Below are 26,141 nucleotides of genomic sequence, written 5' to 3' on the forward strand. Positions count from 1 at the left end.
TTTTTGAAGCTATCGTTCTAGAAATTCTTGTGCTCAGAGAGTCGTGGATGGGGGTCATTTTGAGACCATTCTCACCTCTCTGCGTTGTCTGGGTCGCATGCTATATTTTTGTGAAAATCGGGTCAACCGCGCGGCTCAAACGGCGTTTTCGGCTTTTCGCCCATAGGATTGCATTGAGGGAAAGAATCGGGGATAACTGGGGGGGGGGTTTAAGCTATCGTTCTGAAAATTCTTGTGCACAGAGAGTCGTGGATGGGGGTCATTTTGAGACTACTCTCAACTTTCTGCGTCGTACGGGTCGCGCGCTAGAAGTTTTTAAAAAATCGGCGGGAAAAATACCTTTTTCAAAGGGCTGAGGGGCAGAGTCAGCTCCCGGTCATGATGATCCCAAAGTTAGAGGAGGGCATAGGCAAAACAGGTAACTTGGGATTCTGGGAAACTTCTCTTTCTTCATCTGAACGGGCTTTTCCCCGTGTTTTTTAACACAGTAGCCCCACCAAATGCACAACACAACCTGAAATCATATACTAAGCCAAGAATAAGAGATAGAAACACAGCACTGCTCCCCACCCTAACCTTGGTGAACAACTGAATAGATGTGGTGCAAGGGGATGAGCTCCCCTAGGGCATCTCATCATGGACGTGCCCCCACTCTCTCCTGCACTGGAGGGCCATTAGAGCCTTCCAAAGAGAGTAAAACGGTGGAGCAATGCCTATCATGAGTTGAAGTGAATGGTCACTTTTCAGTGGTAGAGCAATGCCTGTTATGAGTTGAAGTGAGCGTTTTACTTCTTCTCAGAGCTGTTGGTGGCTGTCTTGAACTGGCAGCTACTTCCCCCTCCCCCGGGCATGTCCCCCTATTGCTGGTAAAAGACAGATATAGCCTTTTTAAAAAAATTCTTCTTGCTGTTTATTGAGCAACACTGCTGCTTTTAATTCCACCCCTCCTTTGTTTATTTATTGATTTATTCCATTTTATATGCATTACTGGCTTATCCTTGGCTCACTTCCTTATGCCCCCAGAAATGCCAGCTGCATGCCTGCCTGCCTTCCCTCCCTCCTCCCCTGCCCACCTCGTAGGGATGTTGTGTGTGGGGTGCCCGATTTTCAAAAATTCGCCAAAAATCAGGGGATGATGGGATTGCTTTGAAACTTGGCGTGCGTGTGTATATCCCCATGAGGTGTCATGGTGCTAACATGAGGTTTCTAACTTGAACAGAAAAAAAGTTGTATAATTTTTTAGCTTTCAATGCAAGCCTATGGGGGGGGGGAAACAGAGCTCCGGATCCGGAGCTCCGAGCGGAGCGGAGCGGAAGTGGGCGGAGCGGGGGCGGGACGGAGCGGCCCGATCCGGAAAATGGCGGATCTGCAAGTGAAGCGGAGCGGGGGGTCCGTGCACACCCCTACGAAACTATAGGTGCAAAAACGTGGAGAAACAAGTTCTCAAGATGCTGAACTTTTTATTATATGTATTTGGTTGAGAGTATTCTATTTCGCTTCTCAACCAAATATAATATAATAAAAAGTCCGCCCCTTTTTTGCACCTTTCTTGGATGCTTCTCTCCTCTCATTTTTTGCTCTTTAAACTATAGGGGAATGCATATGCACAGACATTAAAAAATAAAAATATTGATATTTAAATTTCAAAACAGAGCCAACTGTAAAACCAGTCCAAGAAATTATTTTTAAATCTCAGAATACTTCTACAGGTCAGTGATCATTACTGCTTCAAATAAATAGAAAGAGTGCAGTTTAATCGTACTTTATTATTTCTCCTCTCTGCTTTACAGACATGTCAGACAAATGGTTGAACTTCCATGCCTATCACCACCAAGTTCTTCTTTGTGGTCTCTGTGCATCACACATTATGGGCTCTGCGCCTGCGCGGGGCCAACTCCGGAAACTTCCCTAGCTGAAAACATTTTTGGGGCGGGAAACCCTCCCCCACCGTCTACTAAGCATGCTCAGGATTTCCCGCCTTAACTCCTCAGTTCTCTTCAACCGCCTGTGGGTCAACAGCTCTTTGTGAGACTCTCGGTTAGTTAGACTTACCTTGTGCTGAAAACTTCCGTTTCTTTCTATCTTTTTCTACAGTTTTCTATCTATTCTATCTAAAAAAATAATAATAATTTGTTGTTATTGTTAGTTAGTTTTAATAGGTGCCTATGGCACTAAGAGGACTTTTCAAGAAGTGCACTACTTGCGGACAAAAGATCTGCCAAACCGATGGACATTCCTTGTGTTTATTGTGCCTCGGAGAAGCACGCGTGGTGGAATCCTGTGTTTTTTGCCTAAGATTCTCGAGGCAAGGGGGGAAAAACCGCTCAGATCGCTTAGGGCTATTCTCTGGGAATGGGCGCTGGCGGAGGTAGATACTCCGAAACCGGCTCGAGTTTCTACTTCTCCAAAGGAAATGAAGTCATTGCCCCAGCCTCCTCCTGTACAGAGTGAAGCCCTGTTGGATCCACCCACTCCAACTTACAGCTCCTCCATCAAGGCAGCAAAGAAGCTCTTTAAGAGAGCTAGAGAGCATAACAGGGTCGAGGATCCTCATAAGAAGAAAAGCAAACTGAAGACGAAGCATGGCAAAAAGAAAGCATCGCATCCGTCTTCTTCGATACCGAAGAGCCTGGTACTGAGACCTTCGCTACTGAAGCCTTTTTCGATACTGAGGCGAACAACATCTTCTTCGCCACCAGTGCTAACGCTACCGACACCGATGTCTCCACGGTATGAGGAAGTTTTGGACTTTCCGATACCATCACCCTTCCAGATAGTTACGGTACCGGTAGAGGAACCACCCTTAAGGGCATTCATCTCAGAAGGAGAGCTTAGAGACTCCTCTCTAGACAATATCGTAGCGTGCCCTGTACAGGCTCTATCGGAGCAAGGACTCTTCCCTCCTCAGCACCGTGAGGGATCTCACCCTACAGTCGATAGCAGGAACCATCAGTACCGAGCAATGTCTTCACACCGTCACCCCCATGATCTTTCTCCAACTTCAATCACGTCAGAATTTTGGGGACGCCAGTGTCCGTTCTATGGTGAACATTCACTCAGGACTCATGGAGTAGAAATTTACCCTTATCTAGGCGACTGGCGGCAAGTACAAGACAAGAGGCCATTTGCAAAACCAGACTCACGTCCAACCTTCTCTCTGCACTAGGCCTGTGCATCAACGAAGAAACGTCCACTTTCGAACCTACCCAAAGGATAAAATTCCTTGGAACTATTCTGGACTCAACCCTTTCCAAGGCCTTCCTCCCAGAGGAAAGAGCCACCACGCTACTTACTCTAACCCTCAAACTCTGCCGGTCACGCAGCGTTTCCGCCTTCCAGGTACAGAGGCTACTTGGATTCATGGCAGCGACAGTGAACGTTGTACTGTTGACACGCCTTCATATGAGGCCCCTGCAGTTATGGCTACTGCGGGAATACGACAATACCATGAACGCTCATCGAGTCAGACTTTCGATTCCTGTGACCCTGGTGGGCAAACAAAGCCAACATCATGCAAGGCCTCCGGTGCCATCCAAGACTTTGGTGACGGATGCGTCCTTAGTAGGCTGGGGTACCCACTGCAGAGAAATGAAAATCCAACAGTGTTGGAATTTTTTTGACAAAATGAAACACATAAATGTGCTACAACTACTGGCTGTGCAAAAGGCATTACATGCCTTCCAGCAATCTTTAACAGGACATGCAGTTCAGAATCGCACAGACAACATGGCAGTTGTCTGGCATGTCAACAAGCAAAGGGGAACCTGTACCATGGATCTGATTACCTTGATCCTAGAAATCTTTCATTGGGCAATCGCTCACGACACGACATTATCCGCCCTTCATATCGCAGGCCAAGACAATACCTTGGCAGACAATCTCAGCCGCAATTTCGTGGACACACACGAGTGGCGAATGTCAAAATCTGCACTCACAATGATCTTCCGCGCATGGGGGCATCCAGCGATAGACCTGTTTGCGTCGCCAGAGAATGCCGTCTGTAACCATTTCTGCACATGAGCAGGCCACGGACTAGCATCCCTGGGAGATGCTTTCCAAATGACTTGGTCGGGGCAACTGTTTACCTGTTTCCCCCGATACCTTTCATTTCCAAGGTGATAGTGAAGTTATGCAGGGACAATTCCAATGCCATACTAATAGCTCCCTGGTGTCCAAGGCAACCGTGGTTCACGCCGCTTATTAAACTGTCATCAGCAGAATTCATCAGATTGCCTCGTTACAACCTAATCTCCAAGGAGAAAGGGCTCATTTTCCACCCGGATGTCCATATCCTAAATCTAACAGCCTGGAGGATACATGTGCGCTAGACCAGCAATCCCTTCCTACAGATATATGGAATGTGATACTGGCAGCTAGAAAGCCAGCGAATAGGAAATCATACGCTACAAAGTGGGAGTCTTTCTGTTCATTTGTTTTAGCAAGGAACGAGAACCCCTTTTCAGCACCCATCTCCACCATCCTTTTATTTCTCTATTCACTCTTTAAAAGGGGTCTTAAGTTTTCGTCACTTAAGAGTACGTTTAGCAGCAATTTCTGCTTCACACCAATGGATTCAACGATGCTCTGTTTTCACACACCCGTTAGTTAAACGTTTTATGAAGGGAATGAAGAATACCATTCTTCCCGTACGTTCTTTTGTTCCTCAATGGAGCCTTTCTGTAGTTCTCAAAGTGCTGTTGGGCAAGTCCTTTGAGCCATTAGCAACCATGGACCTCCGTTTATTAACTTTTAAAGTTGCATTCCTGGTTAACATTACGTCTGCTAGACGCTCATCAGAATTAGCCGCACTTCGCATAGACTCTCCATACATAGTTTTCCACGCTGACAAGGTGGTCCTTAGACCAGATCTGGCTTTCCTTCCAAAATTTGTCTTGACGTTCCACCTTAGCCAAGATATCACCCTTCCAAGTTTTTTTCATTCGCCGACCTCTCCTCTAGAATCAACTCTTCATTGATGTTATTTAATTATACCAAAAAAAAAGAGAAAGATTGGGATGAAAAGGGAAGAGAAATGAGAGTTAAGACTCAGATTAGATATTTGGGAATAAAAATTACGCAGAAGTTAGAGAATCTAGAGAAAGAAAATTTAAATGTTTTAAAAAAAGAGATTTTAGTAAAACTGGAAAAATATAAAAGGTTAAATTTATCCTGGTTTGGAAGAATAGCATTAATAAAAATGAAGATTTTAGCAAGGATAAATTTTGTGTTCAGGATGCTACCAATAAAAATTTCAGAACCAGAGTTAAAAAGTTGGCAAAGGATTATAAATAATTTTTGTAATGGTGATAAGAAAGCGAGGGTAAATAAAAGTAAATGGTATTTGAGTCAAAAAAAGGGAGGATTGGGTCTCCCGAATATTATATTATATTATGCAGCCAATAGATTAAGATATATAATGGAGGCAATTTTAGGATTAGGGAACTTAGATTGGATGGAAGAAAAAAACATGAGTAATATAGAGACTAAATTAGAAAAAAAAATTTATGGAAGGGAAAAAAAAATGGGTGGAAGGTATAAATAATCCACTTTTGAGGACTCACTGGGAAATTTGGAGTAAATATAAAGGGGCGCTGCTTCCGAGCAGCTCTCCCTTGTCACCGGTAATATTGTTGAAGAATTTCCCGGAGGAATTAAAAAGTAGATTAAGTAAAGTTTTAATAGAGAAAAACAAAATGAAATTAAGAGATTGGTTAAGAGGAATGGGTACAAGAGAGGATATAGAAGAAGTCTTGAAGGATAAAAAGTTAACTTGGTTAAATTATACGCAATTAGAACAATGGACTAAAAAGTGGGTAAGAGATAATGGAGAGTGTAGAGAATTAACAAGGTTTGAAGAATTAATAGATAAAAAAGATAAGGAAAGGGGGAAAAGAACAGTGTTAAAAGGGTTGATGAGCGAAATATACAGAATATTGGTGGAGAAAGGGACAGTGGATAACTCGGGTAAAATGGTTTGGGAGACAGATTTGAAGGTACAAATAGGACAACAGGGTTGGGAGGGATTATGGAGGCAAAGAGCGTTGAGAAATATGTCAGTAAGAATAAAAGAGAATTATTATAAAATTGTATGGAGGTGGTACCTAACTCCGGTTAGAATGAATAAGATAAACAATCAGCAATCAGCAAATTGTTGGAGAGGTTGTGGGGTTAAAGGAACGTATATGCATATGTGGTGGGAATGTAACTATGTTCAGAATTTGTGGAAGATGGTGTTTTCGGAGATTGAAGAAATTGTTGAAATGAAGATAGAAAGAACACCAAAAGTTGCATTGCTGTCGCTATTTGAAGAAGATTTTAAATGTAAAAAAGAAATTAAGGAACTGATAACGAATTTGTTGATTGCAGCAAGATTAATTATAGCTAGGAACTGGAAGATACAAGGGGAATATTCTATTGAAGAATGGTATAAAGAAGTGTGGGATATAGCTATTAACGATAAATTAACAAGTAATATTAAATGGAGAAGAGGTATAGCTAAATCAAATGATTTTGAAGGAATTTGGAAACAGTTCCTAATATTTGTATTTTCTAAGGGGAGTGGGAATCCACCAGCAGAAGAAAGTATGAGATTCTGGAATCAGGAATGAGATCCCGTGGTGGGGGGTGCACTGTAGATGTATTGATTATGTTATTAAGATAAGATATTGTATTCAACTGAAAATTATGTAGTATGTTGTGTGTTTTTCTTATGTGATGTATGTGTATGTTTAAGTATTGTAGAAAATAAAAAAAATATTTTTTTTTAAAAAATAGAATCAACTCTTCACACACTGGATGTTAGACGTGCCCTCGCCTTCTATCAATCTAGAACAGCCTTTTTTTGGAAATCCAAACGATTATTTGTTTGTTATGGTGGCAAACAGAAAGGTCTACAGGTTTCTTTGCAAAGAGTATCAACCTGGGTCATACAGACTATTAAGTTAGCCTGTGACCTTGCTGGCGTTCCTCTGGAGGGTAGAGTGCGCTCCCATTCCACAAGAGGGGTCGCTACTTCTACAGCATTTGAGAGAGGGATTCCCATGCCAGACCTCTGTAAAGCAGCCACCTGGTCAACACCCCTGATGTTTGCCAGTCATTATCACTTGGACATTCGGGCACGTCAGGATTGTGCTTTTTGGCATGTCATGCTGTCAGCAATTTTTTGAAGAACACACCTCGTCTGACACGACCCTCCTCCAATAAGTCAGCTTGTTATTTGCCCATATGTGTGATGCACAGAGACCACGAAGAAGAAAGACAGGTTGCTTACCTGTAACTATGGTGCCATACATTATTACGTAGTGGTTTACCTCAGTGAGACTGTTTAGGCGGTTTACAAGAACTGAGGAGTTAGGGTGGGAAATCCCGAGCATGCTCAGTAGACGGTGGGGGAGGGTTTCCCGCCCAAACAATGTTTTCAGCTAGGGAAGTTTCTGGAGCTGACCCTGCACAGGCGCAGAGCCCATAATGTGTGACTGCACAGATGACCACTTGAAGAACTACAGTTACAGGTAAGCAACCTGTCTTAATGTTGGGAGTGATAGTTCCTCTGAAAACGTTGGGCACCAAAAGCCATGTCAGTAAAACCAAATTTTAAAAGAATAATGTGTGTGTGTGTGTGTGTGTGTGTGAGAGAGAGAGAGAGAGAGAGAAAATAATCATCTGGGAGTGAAACGGAGGAAATAGGAAGTCCTCTTGGGTAGGTAAGTGGAAAGTTGCATAAACACATCATGCGAGAGTCAACTTATCTCAGAGGAAAATCCACTGCTCTCCGAGATAAGGTGGGTGGTGATTGAGGAGAGGGCTTTATCAGTTATGGTGCTCACTTGTCAATTATCTCCCTTGGGAGGCTTACCCAAACATTGATGTCTTTTTGAACACTTCTTTTAACCAGATGGGATCATTTATCTGGATGCCTTTTTAATGATTGCTGATTTGTTATGCATTTATTGTTTTATATCTCTTTTTATATGAACTGCCATGAAAATGTTGTTGGAGCAGTATACAAATCCATTTTAAAAAATGAAGGCCTGTGAAAATTCACAGGGAATTTCCCCCTTCCCCAGTGATCCTTTCTTTGACCAAGGAGAGCATAGCTCTCTTTGCTGCTGAAATAAATGGGCTCTGAGGACAGTCAGTTTCCCCCCTGCAGGTCTTTTTGACAGTGAAGGGATAACCCCTCCACTCCAGCCATTAAAAGGATCAGGAACCGAGTTCCAAAGTCTCATGTTCAACTACAGTTTCCCCTTCCTCTTGCATCCTTCTAGCAGAGAATTATTTTTCAGTGGAGTAAATTGGATCCTGAGAACATGAGGCGGAGAACATGTGTGCTCTCTCCTCATGTCCAGCCTTCAGTGTTCTAACAGGCCAGGGAGTTTGTCTTCAGATTTTAACTATGTGGCAAATATCAGAAACACTGACCTCCCAGAATAAAAATTGTAACTTTGAGAGAAATTAATTTAACACAATCTTCCTAGTTTGGTTAACTTTGCCTTTGCATAAAAAGAATGTGCACTTTGCTGTTGAGGGTTGAAAAGACAAAAAAGTGGAGCCTGTCATGTAGACAATGTATGCATGTACCAGTTCTGTGAGGGAAATTCTTCTTAGGTTTATATACTAGAAAAGGATTATGAAAAAACAGAAAACCCACTTCTGTTTATTTTTAGTAATGCTAAATCCTTGGAGGTTTGAAAATGCTGAAAGTGAAATTCCTATCCTCAGTGGGAGCTTTCGTTTTGCCCTCTGCTTGCATTCAAGCAGCTGCCAGTCTTTTGTCAGCCTGTTTAAAGCAGCCAAAGGCTCAGGAGAAAAGTGGGTCCTTTGTAAGAAAACTTTTTCCTGGAACTTTTATTTTTCCTGATTAGCATCAATATGCAAGATCTTTAAAACCATGGCTCTGATCTGGAAGGGAAAAGGTTGATAAGAGGATTAATTTAAAAAATATAACTTGGTTCTTTGAGTCTTGGGAATTCAAAGAGGTTGCAGCTACTCTGATTGAAATGGATGATACTATTAAAATTCCTGCTCATCTTTGATATAGCAGTATCCTTGTTATTTTCTGTTTTAGAACAATGTAAGATTCTTCTACAGATTTGCTCCTCCATAAATTCATCTAGTAAGAAAGAAATCATTTTAAATAACATATATTTTAAATTTGGACAATCAAAACAGGAAAATATTTCATATTTACAATACAGAAAATATAAAAGTGCTACCTGAATTTTTTAAAAACCCGCAAGTTCAATTTGTCATGGTTTTCAAGGTGCTCAAGAGTCTAGGCCTAAGTCCCATTTCACAGAGTGTTTGGATTTCAGAGCATTTGGAGCCAGCAGTGCCCACAAATCAGAGGCCACCAAATTTGCATGGCTGAAAAACAGGAAACTACCTAAATGCTTAAAACTTTCTTTTAAAATGCAATATAAAACTGGAGCATAAACTCATCAATCCTTCTAGAATAAATAATGCAAGGAGACTGGGCAGAATGAGTACTTAAGAGTCAGGGTACATGCAAAAGTAAGTGAACCCCTGCTTGCAACACTTCAGTTAAAGGGAATAATTAGAATCAGATTTAAGTAATTAGGTAGATCTTAAGGGATGAGTTTGGGAGGCCCCACTCTATAAAAGAATCAGAAACTTTGTGAGTTTGGTATTCACCATACGGTTGTGTGGAAACATGTCATGAACTGAAAGTATTTCATGCAACAAGACAATGAACCTAAATATACAAGCAGATCTACAAAGGAATAGCTGTAGAGGAAGAAATTCCATGTTTTAGAATGGCGTAGTCAAAGTCCAGTCCTAAACCCCATTGAAATGTTGTGGCAGGACTGAAGAGAGCTGTTCATGCAAGGAAACCCTCAAATGTCACTGAGCAGAAGCCGTTCCACAAGGAAGGATGGACCAAAATCCATCAAAACCAATGTTACTAAAGGGAGTGCCAAGAAGTACTGAATCTAAAGGTTCACAGACTTTTTTTAACATGGGTATTCAATACCCATGTTGATGAAATGTTTTATTCTAGAACAATGTGTCCATTTATCTGTCTATAATAATTTCACTTACAAGTACGAAGCAGCAAGGGCTTTCTCAATCCTGGGGTCCTACTTTTAAGCAGGTAGGCTGGAACAAGCAGGGTTCTTCTAACGACAATCTCTGGAAAGGTGCAGATAACGATGGAGCTGGAAAAGAGAAAACTGCAGGGCAATTACATATTCTTGGAATAAAACATTCCCCAATTCCTATTTAATTTTTTTCCTTGTTCCCCCACTAAAACTGAGAGGAAAAGCCAAACATTAGTTCAAAAGAAAACAATTTAAGACTTTTTCTGACTTTAACAATGCAATTGGAAATACATCCACCCATTTCAAGGAAATTTCTAATTTAATTTTTGCTAGGGTCTCTTTTCAGGGTCCTATTAACTCTATCTGCCTACCAGACTGGAATCTTCATGAGATGCCAGCCTATTTTTAGGACAAAAGTGCCATGTTCTACACTACCTAAGAAGTAAAATAGCTTTCTAGATCTGATTTTATGGTTTCAGGCCTGAGCAAAACAGTAGGCGTTCAAAAAAACTTTTATATTTCAACAAAGTCAATCTGGATTCTTAAAAAAAGATAACAAGTCCATGTCTGCAGGGGCTTTTCTTTTGATGCATTTACAAATGAAGCCAGTAAAAACAATTCACTGAGCATTTATATTCCTTGGCTGATCATGGTTCTCAAAAAAGTCTTTCAGTCATTGAAGAGTCTGATCAATGTCCATCTTGTGAGGTCTTTAAACACCTGGTCTTTAAACAGGGAGGTCATGATGATTCTTGGCACATCAGGGGTAACAAATCCCATCTTTCTGGGTTCTTGAAAACTTTGAGTTATTGTGCTAATTCCAAGTCTTCTTTTTCATAAGGTGGATTCAAATACTGAGAAATGGGCTAGCTCCAATTATGGCAGCTGTTTGTAGACAAATTAGCCAATTCTTTTGGCAACATCAGGGCTTCTAACAGATCAACTGTTAATTCTCCATGGGTCACTGCTCCATGGGCAGTCACAAATCTTCTTTCTTTCCAAGTCTGTCCATGTGATATTTCGAATCAGTAAATATAGTCTTTTGCCTGAAACAAGCATCAGGGCTTCTGTGCATACTACGAGTTCAGCTGCTTGTTGTACAATTGTAGCTGGATCCATCAGTAAACAACTCGAGGTCATCATATAGGTCTGGGCGAGGTTTGGTGCCAAGTTGCAAGACTTCAAGGCATTCATGCTCTGGAACTTCTTCTTTGTAGTTCAGGTATCAACGTGGCAGGATTCAATGAGGCAAGCCTTGGGTCCACAAGGATGTTGATCTCATATCTGGACTGGCAGGCAGGGTTCAGGTGTCAGCTTCTTCCACTGTACTCCACTGGTCTGTGCCACGTTTTTGGCACAGCACACTTGAGGCTGGTAGTGCAAACACAGTAATGCAAGCTGGAGTTTTTAATTGCTTTAATCATTTCACAAGTCCATTTTTAAAAAGCAATAGCTGTATTCTTCTTCTGGCTTCTAATTTCAAAGGATACTGATGCAAGAACACAGGGGTGCTTTTAGACTTCAATTGTAGTTGCATTTAGGGCTCAGGCTCAGGGCTCAAAGCATTTCAAAAGTTCTATTAGGCCAAAGTTAGAATATCTCTGCCCAAAAAAAGAGCCACTGGGCAATTTTCAGAACACAACGTTCAAAACACACGCAAAAATATAGCAATTCAGTATTTCCAATCTTCGTCAGCAGAGAACACAAGATTGTCCATTCACTAACTTTTTCAAGGCAGGGCTTCTTCACCCCCCTTTTCCTTCTGGTCAAAAACTATGCCACGTACACTAACCTTCAAACACTTTCCTTTTTCACTACGTTTCAACTTCTTTTCTTCTTCTATTCACATACTTTACTCTTCTTCAAATCAACTTCACTTCAAATCAACTTTATCAAAACAACCAAAACAACCTTTTTAAAAGTCTTTCAAACTATCTCTTCTGCACAGCCTTCTCTCTCTCTCTCTCTCTCTCTCTCTCTCCACTTTCAGCAACATACTTTTCTTTCTCCCATCTTGGCAAAATGGTTGGCAAAACTATTTGTACAAGGACTTGAGCTTTTCAACTCAGGCAGTGAATCTTCAAAGCTATGGAAGACATTTCTTCCGTGAAAATGGGGTTCTACATTTTCTAATTATCTGAGGTTAGTGAAAGACAAAATACAGAAAGTCTTCAAAATCTTTGGACTACTTTCACTGAAAATAAAACTGCTTATCTCTAGCTGCTAAGCATAGGAGGGATGTAACACCAATCTAGCCACAGAAGGAAAACAAAAACTTAACTTTCATTCACTTGGGCCGGGTGGAAAACACAAACTGACAATTTTTTTCCTTTCACTTTAACACAACACCAACTTTTCTGTAATTCACATTCCAACACTAAAGGGCGATCCTTTGAGAGGTACATTTACTCAATTACATTTCTATGTTTGCAAATTGATTCCAATGACACAGCTGAAATTAACTTTGGATCAAGTTCAAAAAATCCACAAGGGGCAATCTAACATAAAAAAGACATCCATTCACAGTCACAAACATTTTTAACTCATTGTTACATTGTTACAGTTTCAAAATCTCTTTTTCAATTTCAATGAAAGCTTTCCCAAAGACAACAACTTTAACCAATGGGCTCGGGGACTCTTTTCCAATACGAACTATAAGCTTCCCATTTCTGAGGTCAATTGTGAACACCCACTCCCTCCATTTCCCGTCAGGGTCCATGGGATTAAAGGTTTCACTCACCAAATAGCCGTCTCCCGTCTTCGCCCTTTCTAATCACGTCTGATTGCAAATTGTTGTTGCCTGTTCCCTTCCATCTGTCGGGTGGAGTCGATTTTGTAACCTTGGCTCGAATGGTCCCGTCAATTCGGTCTCCATGTCTGCACAGTGCATGTCAACCTACTAGAGGCAAGAGAAATCTCTCTTGGCGATCGCTCCTCAATCTAGGCTCCACTGGCAGGCTTGAATCCGTCTTGGGGTAGATCTGAGTCAGGCGCCATTTGTTAGATCAATGTTCTTTTCACCCAAGGACGAGATCCAAACAGCCCTTAAGCACGACTCCACCATTCCAGCGACAGAGGGTTCAAAAGTGCTTTATTGATTAGTAATCAAGGCCTGGTCTCTTCAAAGGGAGCAATCAGACAAAAAACATAGGGAATATGGTACAGTATTAAAGCTTTCAAGGGGCAGGGCCCAGTAGCAGCATTAACCAATCAGAACATAACACTGAGGCATAGCTAATTATGCTAAACAGTCCTGTAAACAATACCTTTGGCCTGACAGTAAGTTACAGAGAGTTAACTTCGACACAGACAGCTGGAACCAGGACTCTTGTTTATATTAGTAATCAAGGATGCAAGGACGCACACAAGGAGACATTCTCATACAGGGCATTATGACATTTTGCTTGGTGTGCAATGGAGATTTTACAGTTTCCTGTTAAAAATGGAGGTGGTTCTGCTAACAAATCAGTTGTGGATATTGAAAAATCATCATCATCATCATCATCATCATCATCATCATCATCATCATTTGTTTAATCAGACCATAAGAAGTACCATGCTGGATCAGACCAAGGGTCCATCTAGTCCAGCATTCTGTTCACACAGTGGGAAACCAGCTGTCCACAAGGAACCAACAAGCAGGAGATGAGTGCAACAGCACCCTCATGCCCATGTCCCCCAACAACTGATGTACATAGTTTTACTGCCCAATCAGGTCATCTATTGTTTTATACCTAGGATTATAGATTAAGATCTAATAACATTTTAGGTTGGAAATATGTGAGAATCCTAAGGGGTTCACAAACTTTTTCTTGCCACTGTATATACACAATGGATTTAGAGGGTAATGAAAAAAAATACAGACCATGATAACTACTGAAACATTTAAATGTTTGTAAAATCTGCATCGTGACTATTCATAAAGCAGTGTTAATGATGACGCAAATATCCTGGCATTGATATGAATTAACATTCCTAAACATTGGTGCACTGATGCCCAGTATTCCTAAGTAAGAGCTGGACATAGCCATATGCTTGAGGCACACATTGCTTTACAGCAACCCTCTGAAATCCTTTCACATATGGTTCTTGCTACTCACCACTATCATGTTGCCCTCATATACTAACAGTCCTCTGTGATATCCATAGTCCTTGAGGGGAAGTGGTACTCGGTAGAAAGTACTGGGATTCTTTTGGAAGATTGTGGATAAACTGAATGGTGAACAGAAATGAAGGTTCCTAAACAGGTATCGATAAGAGCATTATCCAGACTTTATTCTTAGAAGCCAGGCATATCTTGAGGTGAAATGAAGGGGAGCTGGGATGGAGAAAAAATGAGCAAGTTCTATTAATACTCACCAGGAAAAAAACCCTAAATTCTCCCCCCCCCCATTTGTAGGTACCCCGACTTAGCATCAGTATGCAGAAATTCAAAAACCTTAATATTATATCCTGGAGCTGGAGCAGCAAATTTGGAAGAAGAAGACTTGAGCTCTTCTGATCCCTACGCAATCATCATCATTGATGGAACATGGAGCCAGGCCAAAGATATATTTTTTAAGAACTCCCTTTTTCGAATACCTAAACAGGTAAGGTTTAACATTCAAAGTTTAAAATTATGTGTGTGTTTCAGCAAGTTCCCTGCATTGACTTGCAGACATCTACAATAATACATTCACACATTATTTTTATTAGATGTAAGATGCAATCCTGTGTATGTTTAGACAGAAAATGTCCTACAACACCTAGCATTCCTTAGTCAGCATGACTAACTGGGCAGTGCCAGGAGTTGTAGGACTTTTTTCTGTCTAAACATACACAGGATTGTGCCCTTAATGTAAAAAAAATCACTCCAAATACCCCCCCCCCACACACAGACACACACACAACTTTGTACATGTCATCTGTTGTTGTTGTTTATTTAAACCAATTTATTTGGTTTAAACCAAGCTCTTCATTACTTCTAAGCGTCATTATAGGAAGCTACATGAACATTTCCATGGTATGGAGTGTGACAATGTTTTTCCAGGAGAGAAAATATTTGAGTATAGTGTTTTTTCTCCCAAAAATATTGAGTAAATGCCAATTTCATAACAAATTTCATGTGGTGTTGCCTTTACATCAAAAAGAGAGAATACAGCTACAATTCCTTCATAGTAACAATGTCTATTGAAAGTGCGATGAAATACTTTTGTTGACCTATAGCCCCACAGAACACACTGACAGTTACAATTGGATATCATGGAGTATTTGTGGAACTACCCCACTGTTCAGGCAGATTGTCTGTCTTTGTATAAATGGATATTGTCTGCTTTTGTTCATATTTTATGTTTTTATGTTTTAAGTTTTGTTTATTTGTTTTTAATGTTCACTGTTTTTAACTTTTGTAAACCGCCCAGAGAGCTTCAGCTACGGGGCGGTATATAGATGATGATGATGATGATGATGATGATGATAATGATAATAATAATATAGTTACCCATGGGAAACACTTCTGTGGGAGAAGGGCTGATTTAGTATACTTCTTTGTCTAGAATTCCTATATCCATAAATAACTTCCAGCATATGCCCCCATGTATAAGATAATAACATGTGTAGGTATTGCATGTGTATAATCATATGGTCATGTACCTTGATCATGCAGTCTTTCTCCCCGTGTTGGCTCTGTGTGTGCATGGCTGAATTGGCACTGATGCTAATAGTGTTTTGAAGAGTAAGTTTCTATTGTTTACATTTCCATGTTAGCACACTTATCAAAATTGAAGCAATACACAGGTTATAATGGTTTCAACCAAGGGAGAAACAGCTAATTTTGTAACATGCCAGTTGAAGGTCTGGTCTTTGCATGTCTTACCTGTGTGTTTGTGGCTGAGAGTAGGAGAAAGCTCATATTTTCCCTTTTTCGACTATTTTCTTGAAAGAGACCAAAGTTTGTACTTTTGTAAATGACTTGTCATGATTGATATGTAGACAATGAGTCCTACTGAGATATCACAATGGCAACTTAATTTCTTTCACATGGAGACTTTATTGGATAATATGTTTTAAAAAAGAATATTTTTGACGTTTTTAATAGTGGTGCATGCATTCTTTGAATTACTGCATTTTTTCTTCAACAACTAGGTGCTAGTTTCACTGGCTTTTCACTGTGACTTTAGATTTTCATTGTGTTTACCAAGATAAATATGCATCAAAAGTTCAGATGAAGAATTGCCATTGCTTTAAAGACTATGAACAAGCTCCACTTCTCTCATACTGAGGCCTGGAGGAAGAATTTTATTGAACTACTTCAATGAAGATCAAACCATTACTCAAAACCCACAAGCTATATGCATGGCTCCTAAGCTGTTCTGAATAGAGATTTGCTTGCTATGGTTTCCATCTCCCAGCAACATACTATTGGACAGGGGAATGAACTGGTCTGGGAGATGGCATAATATGTAGATCCTACAGGGAGTGGGTTTCTAAGAAACATGGAATAGGTCATATTCTCTATTTAACTTTTAACCTTTAGAAGCTAGTTTGTGGAGAAAAGACCTGCTTTGCATTCTCTTTCCCCAAATACACCTTTGATTAGTGCAGTGATCTAAGAAAATCCGTTGGTAATGGCTTCTGCAGGGGCAACTAGAACGATCAGCAAAAGGTATGCTAAACTAAAATAACCTTTGATTAAATGGGTAATAGACCTTGTTTGCTTGACAGAAATTCTGAATTCAGCATACTGCAATCCTTCTAACAGCCTTCAAGTCAGATTCAGGAATGCTAGTTCAGGCAATCATAGGAACATAGGAAACTGCCTTGTATCATATCAGACCATTGGTCCATCTAGATCAGCCTTCACCAACTTGGTGCTCTCCAGATATTTTGGACTACAACTCCTAACAACCCTAGCTATGGCTAATGTTGAAGAATGCTGGGATTTGTAGTCCAAAACATCTGGAGGGCACCTGGTTAGGTAAGGTTGATCTAAATCAGTACTATCTATATTGACTAGCATGAGCTCTCTAGGGTTTCAAAGACTAATCTTTCTCAACACTACCTGGGTATGCCATTGATTGAGCCTAGGATCTTCAACATGAAAAGCATATGCTTGCCACTGAACTGTCTATATAATATGAATATAGGGCAAAATGATTTAAATCTAGATTCATACTCCTATTGTGGCTCAAGAGAAGCTAGAATGGAAACTTATGAAAAGAATGTCTAATGGCTTGTATTTCATTTGATAGAGATGTAGTACCTATCATAATTGGAGTATTTGTCAAAGCTGTTAACTTTTTCATCTGTGGTTTAAAATGTTCATTTAACTTTTATTTATTAGTTTTATTAATTTCAGAGTGGCTTCATGGCATAAAGCTGCAAGAAGAGCAACTTATGTTAATGCATCTGGAAGCATTATAGAGAGCCATTTAGAAATGAAAATGAATTAATACATCTTTCTAGCTCACAAGCTCAGTTAGTTATGCTAGTAATCTGCTGTAAAATTCTGGTGCAGTTTATTCTTGGCTTGTTTCGATATTTCATTTTTATTCTTCTATTACAATTTATTTTAAAAAAGAAGCTTTTTGTTAAAAATATGCGTATAGGTTAAGTGGGAACCATCAATATTACTGTGTTTGACCAACGATCATTGTGAATGAGTTGCTGTGGTCTTTGATAAATGAACATTTGTGACTGTTTTTCTTGATTGACTTGGAACCCAATCTTCAGAAATTGAAACCCAGGTCTTTGCAATTTGGAAGAGCAAGAAGGAATATGTCATAGAATGAGAGAGTTTGGAGTTGTGTGTGGATCACATTGGGTTGCAGGGTCTCTGGATACAGGGTTAGAAGATCTGCTGTCTGTTGTAGGAGTGCCTGTTTGTTTCCATCATGCCCTCTTTGTCTATTTATAGATACAATAAATATTACAAATGCATTACAAGTCACCAGTGCTCTCTCAGGGCAAGGAAATTGAACTTGGTAGCTACTGGAACTTTTCAACAGGATAATGTTGTGCTACTGTGTTATCAATAAACTTGGAGAATCCTGAATTCACATAGAAGAGAAAGGGTGGATAGAAAAGTAATAATTATAACACTTAGCCAATTCATTACTAGAACCATATTTATGAATTTATATTGGTTGCAATAAAAACAAACATTCTGCACCAAGTCAAAGGAAACCAATGAGTTAGTTGAATATGCGATTGTTCCTTTAAATGCTCCACTCTTTTAGGTTTGAATTGTTAAGCCTCAGAAAGGTCAGCCTTCAGTAGGCTTTGGCAGTAGCAGAGAGAATTACTGTAGTTCTCTTACTAGTTCGTTCTTTTTAAGACCTATTAATACTTCTTCCTTCTTCGTGGTCTCTGTGCATTATGGGCTCTGCGCCTGTGCGGGGCCAGCTCTGGAAACTTCCCTAGCTGAAAACATTTTTGGGGCGAGAAACCCTCCCCCACCGTCTACTGAGCATGCTCGGGATTTCCTGCCCTAACTCCTCAGTTCTTGTAAACCGCCCGTGGGTCAACAGCTTTTCGTGAGACTCCTGGTTAGTTCTACTTACTTGTGTTGAAAACTTCCGTTTTTCTATTCTTCTTTTCTCTTTCTCCAGTTTTCCATCTTTTCTATCTAAAAAAAATAAAAAATGTTATTATTGTTAGGTGCCTATGGCACTAAGGGCACTTTTCAAAAAGTGCACTACCTGTGGACAAAAAATCTCCACCACCGACGGACATTCTTTGTTTTTATTGTGCCTGGGAGAAGCACACGTTGTGGAATCCTGTGCTTTTTGCCTAAAATTCTCGAGGCAAGCGAGGAAAAACCGCTCAGATCGCCTTAGGGCTATTCTCTGGGAAAGGGCACTGGCGGCAGTAGATACCCCGAGACCAGCTCGAGATCCTACTCCTCCAAAGAAAATGGAGTCATTGCCCCAGCCTCCTCCTATACAGAGTGAAGCCCTATCGGATCCACCCGATCCAACTTACAGTTCCTCCATCAAGGTGGCAAAGAAGCTCTCTAAGAGAGCTAGGGAGCATAACGGGGGCGATGAGCCTCACAAGAAAAAGAGCAAACTTAAGACGAAGCATGGCAAAAAGAAGTCAATGCATCCATCTTCATCGATACCGAAGAGCCCGATACCGAGACCTTCGCTACTGAAGTCTCCCTCGATGCCGAAAAGCCCAATACCGAGGCTTTCGCTACCGAAGTCTTTTTCGATACCGAGGCGAACAACACTGACCTCACTACTGATGCTGACACTACCAACGCCGACGTCTCCATGGTATGAAGGAGCATTGGCCTCTCTGGTACCATCGCCCTTTGAGATAGTTACCGTACCGGTGGAGGAACCACCCCTAAGGGCATCCATCTCGGAAGGGGAGCTTAGAGACTCTTCTCTGGACAACGTTGCAGTGTGCCCCGTACATCCTCTATCTAGGCAAGGACTCTCTTCTCGGTACCGTGAGGGATCACATCCTCCGGTCAACAGCAGGGCCCATCGGTACCGAGCGATGTCTCCACACCGCCGCCCCCGTGATTTTTTTCCGACTTCAATCGCGTCTGAGATTTCTGGACGCCAGCGTTCGTTCTATGGCGAACGTTCCCGCTCGCCTGTAAGGACGCACGATTACTATGCTGACTGGTCACCCCCTCCGTACTGCCCACATTACTGGGACGACTGGAGGTACCGTAGGGACCAAGATTATTATTATGAGAGGCAGCTACACCCGGCCTACCCTCGCTTTCGACAGCCGCCATCAGAAACGATCTCTTACCCGCCTCTCCCACACGATGCTCCATCTATACCACCACCGCTTCCGCCGCAACCAATGCGCCCCTTGCAACCGACATGGCTGTTGCTCCGGACACAACCACCTTCAATCGCTGCAGTACTGACCACCTCGGTACCGAGCGTGGGAACTCCTCTGCAAACAGTACATCCCCCTGTCAGGTGGGGTGACGAAAGGAACAGACTAGAAGCACCAACCCTCCAATCTGAAGAGGATTACCAGTCAGATTCCTCGCAGGAGGCTTCTTCAACACCATCTATTCTGTTACCGGACGATTTAGTGGCCACCCCAGACACAGTTTCACCGTTGGAAGTCCTAGCACACTTCGCGGAGCAAGTCCAAAGGATGGCGAAGTCTTTGGTAATTGAAATGTCATAACCTCTGGAGAAGCTAAACAATCCAGTTTACGACGACGTCTATTGTGAGTCCTCTACACCACTGCCATCCTTACTTACCTGTGTTGTTAAGGACGTTGGCAGTTGCCCTCCTCTATGCCTCCGACTTCCAAGAGACTGGAGAACCTGTATAGAATACAAGAAAAGACAGCATCATTTCTTTTCACTCACCCAAAACCTAATTCCATCATTGTAGAGGCTTCGCAGGGACGTTCACAAAGAAGACCCAGTGCACCCATTGATAAAGAAGGGCGCAGATTAGACAGTCTGGGCAGAAGAATTTACTCTTCCACTGCACTCTCGCTAAGAGTCCACAATTACCAAGCCACCATGGCGAAATACCAACTTTTCTTGTGGGAAAAGATGGCATCCCTCTGCGGCTATCTCCCAGACGATCAGAAGGAGTTAGCCACAGTCTTTTATACTGAGGCGATGAGGCTGTCTCGCCAAGAGTTGAACACTGCTTGTCATGCCACTGACTGTGCATCGAAAGCTATGATTGCTTCCATTGCACTTAGAAGGCATGCATGGCTACGTTCAGCGGGACTGTTCCAAGAGGCACGTACCCATATAGAAGACCTGCCCTTTGATGGTGACGGATTATTCAACTGCTCCACTGATGAATCCATGGAAAGTATTCCAAAGGCAAAAATACTGCCAAAAGAATGGGTATTGGACAACAGCAACAGCAAAGGCCTTTTCGACAAAGATGTTGGTTCAGGAACCAACCACAATTTTTTCCTAGACAGCAGAATCACAAGAACGAGCACCTCAATACCACCCTCAAGCGTGGTACAAGAAGCAACAGTTTACTGGGCACTTCAGGCAGAACAAAGGCAAGTCGGACGGAGCCCAGAGACGCCGTCTTTGATTGCCCTACCGACCCTACTGTTGTCCCCTGTTTTGGAGAAATTCTTGCCCCTTTCTACCCTGCATGGACCCTTATTACCACCGATGCATGGGTCCGAGACAGCATTCTTCGGGGTTACAATATAGAGTTTGTTACTCTCCCTCCGCTCAGAATCACAAGATTCTCACCACCTACAGGCACATACCTACAAGGAACTATTTCTTTGTTGAGAAAGGGCGCCATGGAGCAACTGTCTGCAAACAGTATAAACCTCGGGTTCTACTCCCGTTACTTTACGGTTTTGAAGAGGGATGGGGGCCTCCATCCTATTTTGGATCTCAGAGACCTAAACAAGTTCATCAAACCCAAAAAGTTTCAGATGAACTCTCTAGCAACCATCCTCCCATTCCTCTCTCAAGGGGATTGGTTCACGGCAATCGATCTCAGGGATGCATATTTCCACGTGTCAATCCACAAGGACCATCGTCATTTCCTACGCTTCCTGATAGAAGAAATCTTCCAATTCAGGGTTTTACCATTCGGCCTGTCCACTGCTCCCTGAGTCTTCACAAAGTGCATGGCTCCTGTATGTGCTTATCTCAGGACTCACGGGGTTGAAATATACCCTTATCTAGATGACTGGCTACTGGAGGCCAATACAAGGCAAGAGGCCATTCGCAACACCAGACTCACGTTCAACCTTCTTTCTGCACTAGGCTTGTGCATCAACAAAGAAAAGTCCACCTTCGAACCTACCCAGAGGATAAAATTCCTTGGAGCCATTCTGGATTCAACCCTTTCCAGGGCCTTCCTCCCAGAAGAAAGAGCTACCACTCTACTTACTTTAACCCTCAAGCTCTGCCAATCACACAGCGTATCCGCCTTCCAGGTACAGAGGCTACTTGGATTCATGGCAGTAACAGTGAACGTTGTGCCTTGGGCACGTCTTCATATGAGGCCCCGCCAGTTATGGCTACTGTGGGAATACGACAATACCATGAATGCCCATCGAGTCAGACTCTCTCTTCCTGTGTCCCTAAAGAGGTCCCTTCTATGGTGGGCAGACAAATCCAACATCATGCAAGGCCTGGACTTCCGGCCTCTGGTACCATCCAAGACCTTGGTGACAGATGCACCCTTAGTAGGCTGGGGTGCCCACTGCGGAGAGATGAAAATCCAAGAGCATTGGAACTTTTTCGACAAACTAAATCACATAAATGTGCTAGAATTACCGGTTGTGCATTACAAGCCTTTCAACAATCTCTAACAGGACATGTGGTTCAGATTCGCACAGACAACATGGCAGTTGTCTGGCATGTCAACAAACAAGGGGAACCCGTTCCATGGATCTAATTACCTTGACCCTAGAGATTTTTCATAGCCCACAACATAACATTATCCGCCCTTCATATCGCAGGTCAAGACATTATCTTGGCAGACAATCTGAGCCGCAGTTTTGTGGATACACACGAGTGGCAAATGTCAAGGACTGCACTCACAATGATCTTCCGCGCATGGGGTCGTCTGGTGATAGACCTGTTTGTGTCACCAGAGAATGCTGTCTGCAACCGTTTCTGCACATGGGCAGGCCACGGACTAGCATCCCTGGGGGACACTTTCCAAATGACCTGGTCAGAGCAACTGGTTTACCTGTTCCCCCCGATACCTTTCATTTCCAAAGTGATAGTGAAGTTACGCAAGGACAATTCCAACGCCATACTAATAGCTCCTTGGTGGCCAAGGCAACCGTGGTTCACGCCGCTTCTCAAATTGTCATCAGCAGAGTTCATCAGATTGCCCCAATGTCACAATCTGTTCTCCAGGGAGAAAGGGCACATCTTTCACCCGGATGTCTCTAGCCTAAATCTAACAGCCTGGAGGATAAGGGTGCACTAGACCAGCACTCTCTTGCTACTCATATATTGAACGTGATACTGGCAGCAAGAAAGCCAGCATCTAGGAAATCCTACGCTACAAATGGGAATTTTTCTGTTCCTTTGTTATAGCAAGGAGTGAGAACCCCACTTCAGCACCCATCTCCACCATCCTTTTATTCCTCTATTTACTCTTTAAAAGGGGTTTTAAATTCTCGTCACTTAGAGTGCATTTAGCAGCAATTTTTGCTTCACACTAATTGGTTCAAGGTTGTTCTGTTTTCACACACTCGTTAGTTAAACATTTTATGAAAAGAATGAAGAATACCATTCCAAGTGTGCTCCCCCCAACCACGGGATCTTATTCATATTTCCAAAATCTCATTACTTCCTCTGTAGGTGTTTCTCCTCTCCCCTTTAATAGTACAAATTCCAAGAACTGTTTCCATATTCCTTCAAAATCATTCGTTTTTATCATTCCTCTTCTAACTTTCATGTTACATGTTAATTTATCATTAATAGCAATATCCCATATTTCTTTATACCAATCTTAAGCCCTTTGAACCATTAGCGACCACAGACCTCCGTTTACTAACATTTAAAGTTGCATTCCTGGTCGCTATTACGTCCGCTAGACGTTCGTCAGAATTAGCCTCAGTACGCATAGACTCTCCATACACGGTCTTCCATGCCGACAAGGTGGTTCTTCGGCCAGATCCAGCCTTCCTTCCTGAAGTTGTCTCATCGTTCCACCTCAGCCAAGATATCACTCTTCCAAGTTTTTTTCCTTCACCGACTTCCCCTCTGGAGTCAGCTCTTCACACACTAGATGTTAGATGTGCCCTCGCCTTCTATCAATCTAGAACAGCCTCTTTTCGGAAATCCGAACGATTATTTGTTTGCTATGGTGGCAAACAGAAAGGCCTGCAGGTCTCTTCTCAAAGAATATCCGCCTGGGTTGTACAGACTATTAAATTGGCCTATGACCTTGCTGGCCTCTTCCTTGAGGGTAAAGTACGCTCCCATTCCACAAGAGGGGTTGCTACTTCTACAGCATTTGAGAGAGAGATTCCTATACCAGACCTCTATAAAGCTGCCACCTGGTCAACATCCCTGACGTTTGCCAGTCATTATCGCCTGTGCATTTGGGCATGCTGTACTATCGGCAATCTTTTAAAGGACACATCTCATCTGACGCCACCCTCCTCCGGTAAGTCAGCTTGTTATTCGCCCATAATGTGTGATGCACAGAGACCATGAAGAAGAAAGACAGGTTGCTTACCTGTAACTGTAGTTCTTCGAGTGGTCATCTGTGCAGTCACGCAACCCATCCACCGTCCCCACTATGGTGTAATAACTTTTTACATAGTGGTTTACCTCAGTGAGACTGTTTAGGCGGTTTACAAGAACTGAGGAGTTAGGGTGGGAAATCTCGAGCATGCTCAGTAGACGGTGGAGGAGGGTTTCCCGCCCAAACAATGTTTTCAGCTAGGGAAGTTCCCAGAGCTGGCCCCGCGCAGGCGCAGAGCCCATAATGTGTGACTGCACAGATGACCACTCGAAGAACTACAGTTACAGGTAAGCAACCTGTCTTTCTTGAGGCTTTTCAGTGAAACAGCCAATACAGTAGCCTTTAAAATGTTACCGTAGCAATATGGGAGTAACTTTTCCATAAGAAAAGTGTTAGCCAATTAAATGTTAGCCCAACTGTACAGTAATGGTTTCTGGAAATGAGGCTCCAGGAAGGGAAGTAGCTCAGTGGTAAAGCATATGCTTTGCATGCAGAAGATCCCAGGATCAATCTCCAGGTAGGGCTGGAAAAAATGCTGCCTAAAACCCTGGAGAACCACTGGACAGTCAATAACGACAGTTCTGCCCTACATGCAGGGCCGGTGCCAGACTCTTTTGCGCCCTAGGTAAGGCAAGCTACTTGCACCAGCACCACCCCAAATTGCCAACTTCGATTCAGCTGTTCAAGAAGAGTTTCTGAACAACTATATTTTCCTTTTATTATGTTTTTTTCTTAAAACAGTTAATTTGTATAAAACTGTGACCCTTAAAGGGCAGTACTGTGCCCCTCTGAGATCTACACCCTAGGTGGCTGCTTAGTTGGCCTAATGGTAGTGCTGGCCCTGCCTACATGGACCAATAGTCGGACAATGTAAGGTAGCTTTCTATATTCCTAAAACTAGAACAAAGTTTAGAGCCCTGCTGTGTGCGAAAATACTCCCTAGTGACATAAATAGGTGTAATAGTAATAAAATAGCTATAAAAGTGTTGACTGTGCACTGTTACAGAGCTTGAATCCTCATGAAGTGGCTGATTCACACTGTATGCTGACGGTATGAGTGGAGAGAAGCAGTTCAGTGATTGACTTGTGGAACAGTGACTATCAGGGCCGGTGCTACCATAGAGGCCACTCAGGTGGCCACCTAGAGCGCCAAGCTAAGAGGGGCGCCGGACACAGCGCAGCACTAACGCATGTTGGCGCTGGGCTTGGGCAGGCAAGATGGTGCCCCGTGTGTGCTCAGCAGAAGCAAAGCCGGGGGCAGCTCCACTTTCGGACTTCCAGAACGCGCCTGGAAGAGAGACACAGAGAGAGAGAATGTATGGGTGAATGAGGTGCATGGGGTCTTTGAGTGAATGCATGTGTTTATGCGTGTGTTTGTTTGGAATGAGTGATGCTGAGTGTGTGTGCATGTGCGTGTGTGAGTTGGGGGGGGATGATTTGGAGGTGATATTCCTATTAGGCCCATAGACGTTCCTTTCCAATTTGTTTGCTATAGTTGGCATGACGTATTTCTTGCACTTTAAAATAAAGTTAGCAGTTTCAAGTTTTGCGCTTCTTATTTTTTCCAGGAAACAAATGTTCTTAAAAATCAAAGTTGGCATCTTTGGGGAGGGGTGTGTGAAAGTAGCTCACCTTACCTAGGGTGCAAAATAGTCTGGCACCGGCCCTGGTGACTATTCAGTTGCTTTGCTGCACTCCTAAATCCTTATTCAATTCTTATTTTAATACTAATGCAAAACTGCTTAAAATGGTTTGGGTCATGTCATTGTAATCAATAATTGTGTTGTTAGCTTAGTGTAAGGGAAAACAATCTCATAATTACTTCAACCAGCATCATATGATCCTCTCATCCTATATTTTCAGTACATCAATTTGGTCATGGCAATTGACACTAAGATTTGTAGC

The 26,141-nt window shown here is 42.2% G+C and overlaps 1 protein-coding gene across 1 annotated transcript in view; it reads left to right on the forward strand.

Moving 5' to 3' along the window:
• Positions 1-26,141, forward strand: part of DTWD2 (DTW domain containing 2) — a 95,382-nt gene that overhangs the window by 40,301 nt on the left and 28,940 nt on the right. The window contains exon 4 of the mRNA XM_063128608.1: positions 14,461-14,650. Coding sequence (XP_062984678.1) covers positions 14,461-14,650 — 190 coding nt within the window. The remainder of the gene's footprint in view (positions 1-14,460; positions 14,651-26,141) is intronic.

Source organism: Elgaria multicarinata, chromosome 6 (assembly GCF_023053635.1).
Source record: "Elgaria multicarinata webbii isolate HBS135686 ecotype San Diego chromosome 6, rElgMul1.1.pri, whole genome shotgun sequence".
Classification (NCBI taxonomy): Eukaryota; Metazoa; Chordata; class Lepidosauria; order Squamata; family Anguidae; genus Elgaria; species Elgaria multicarinata.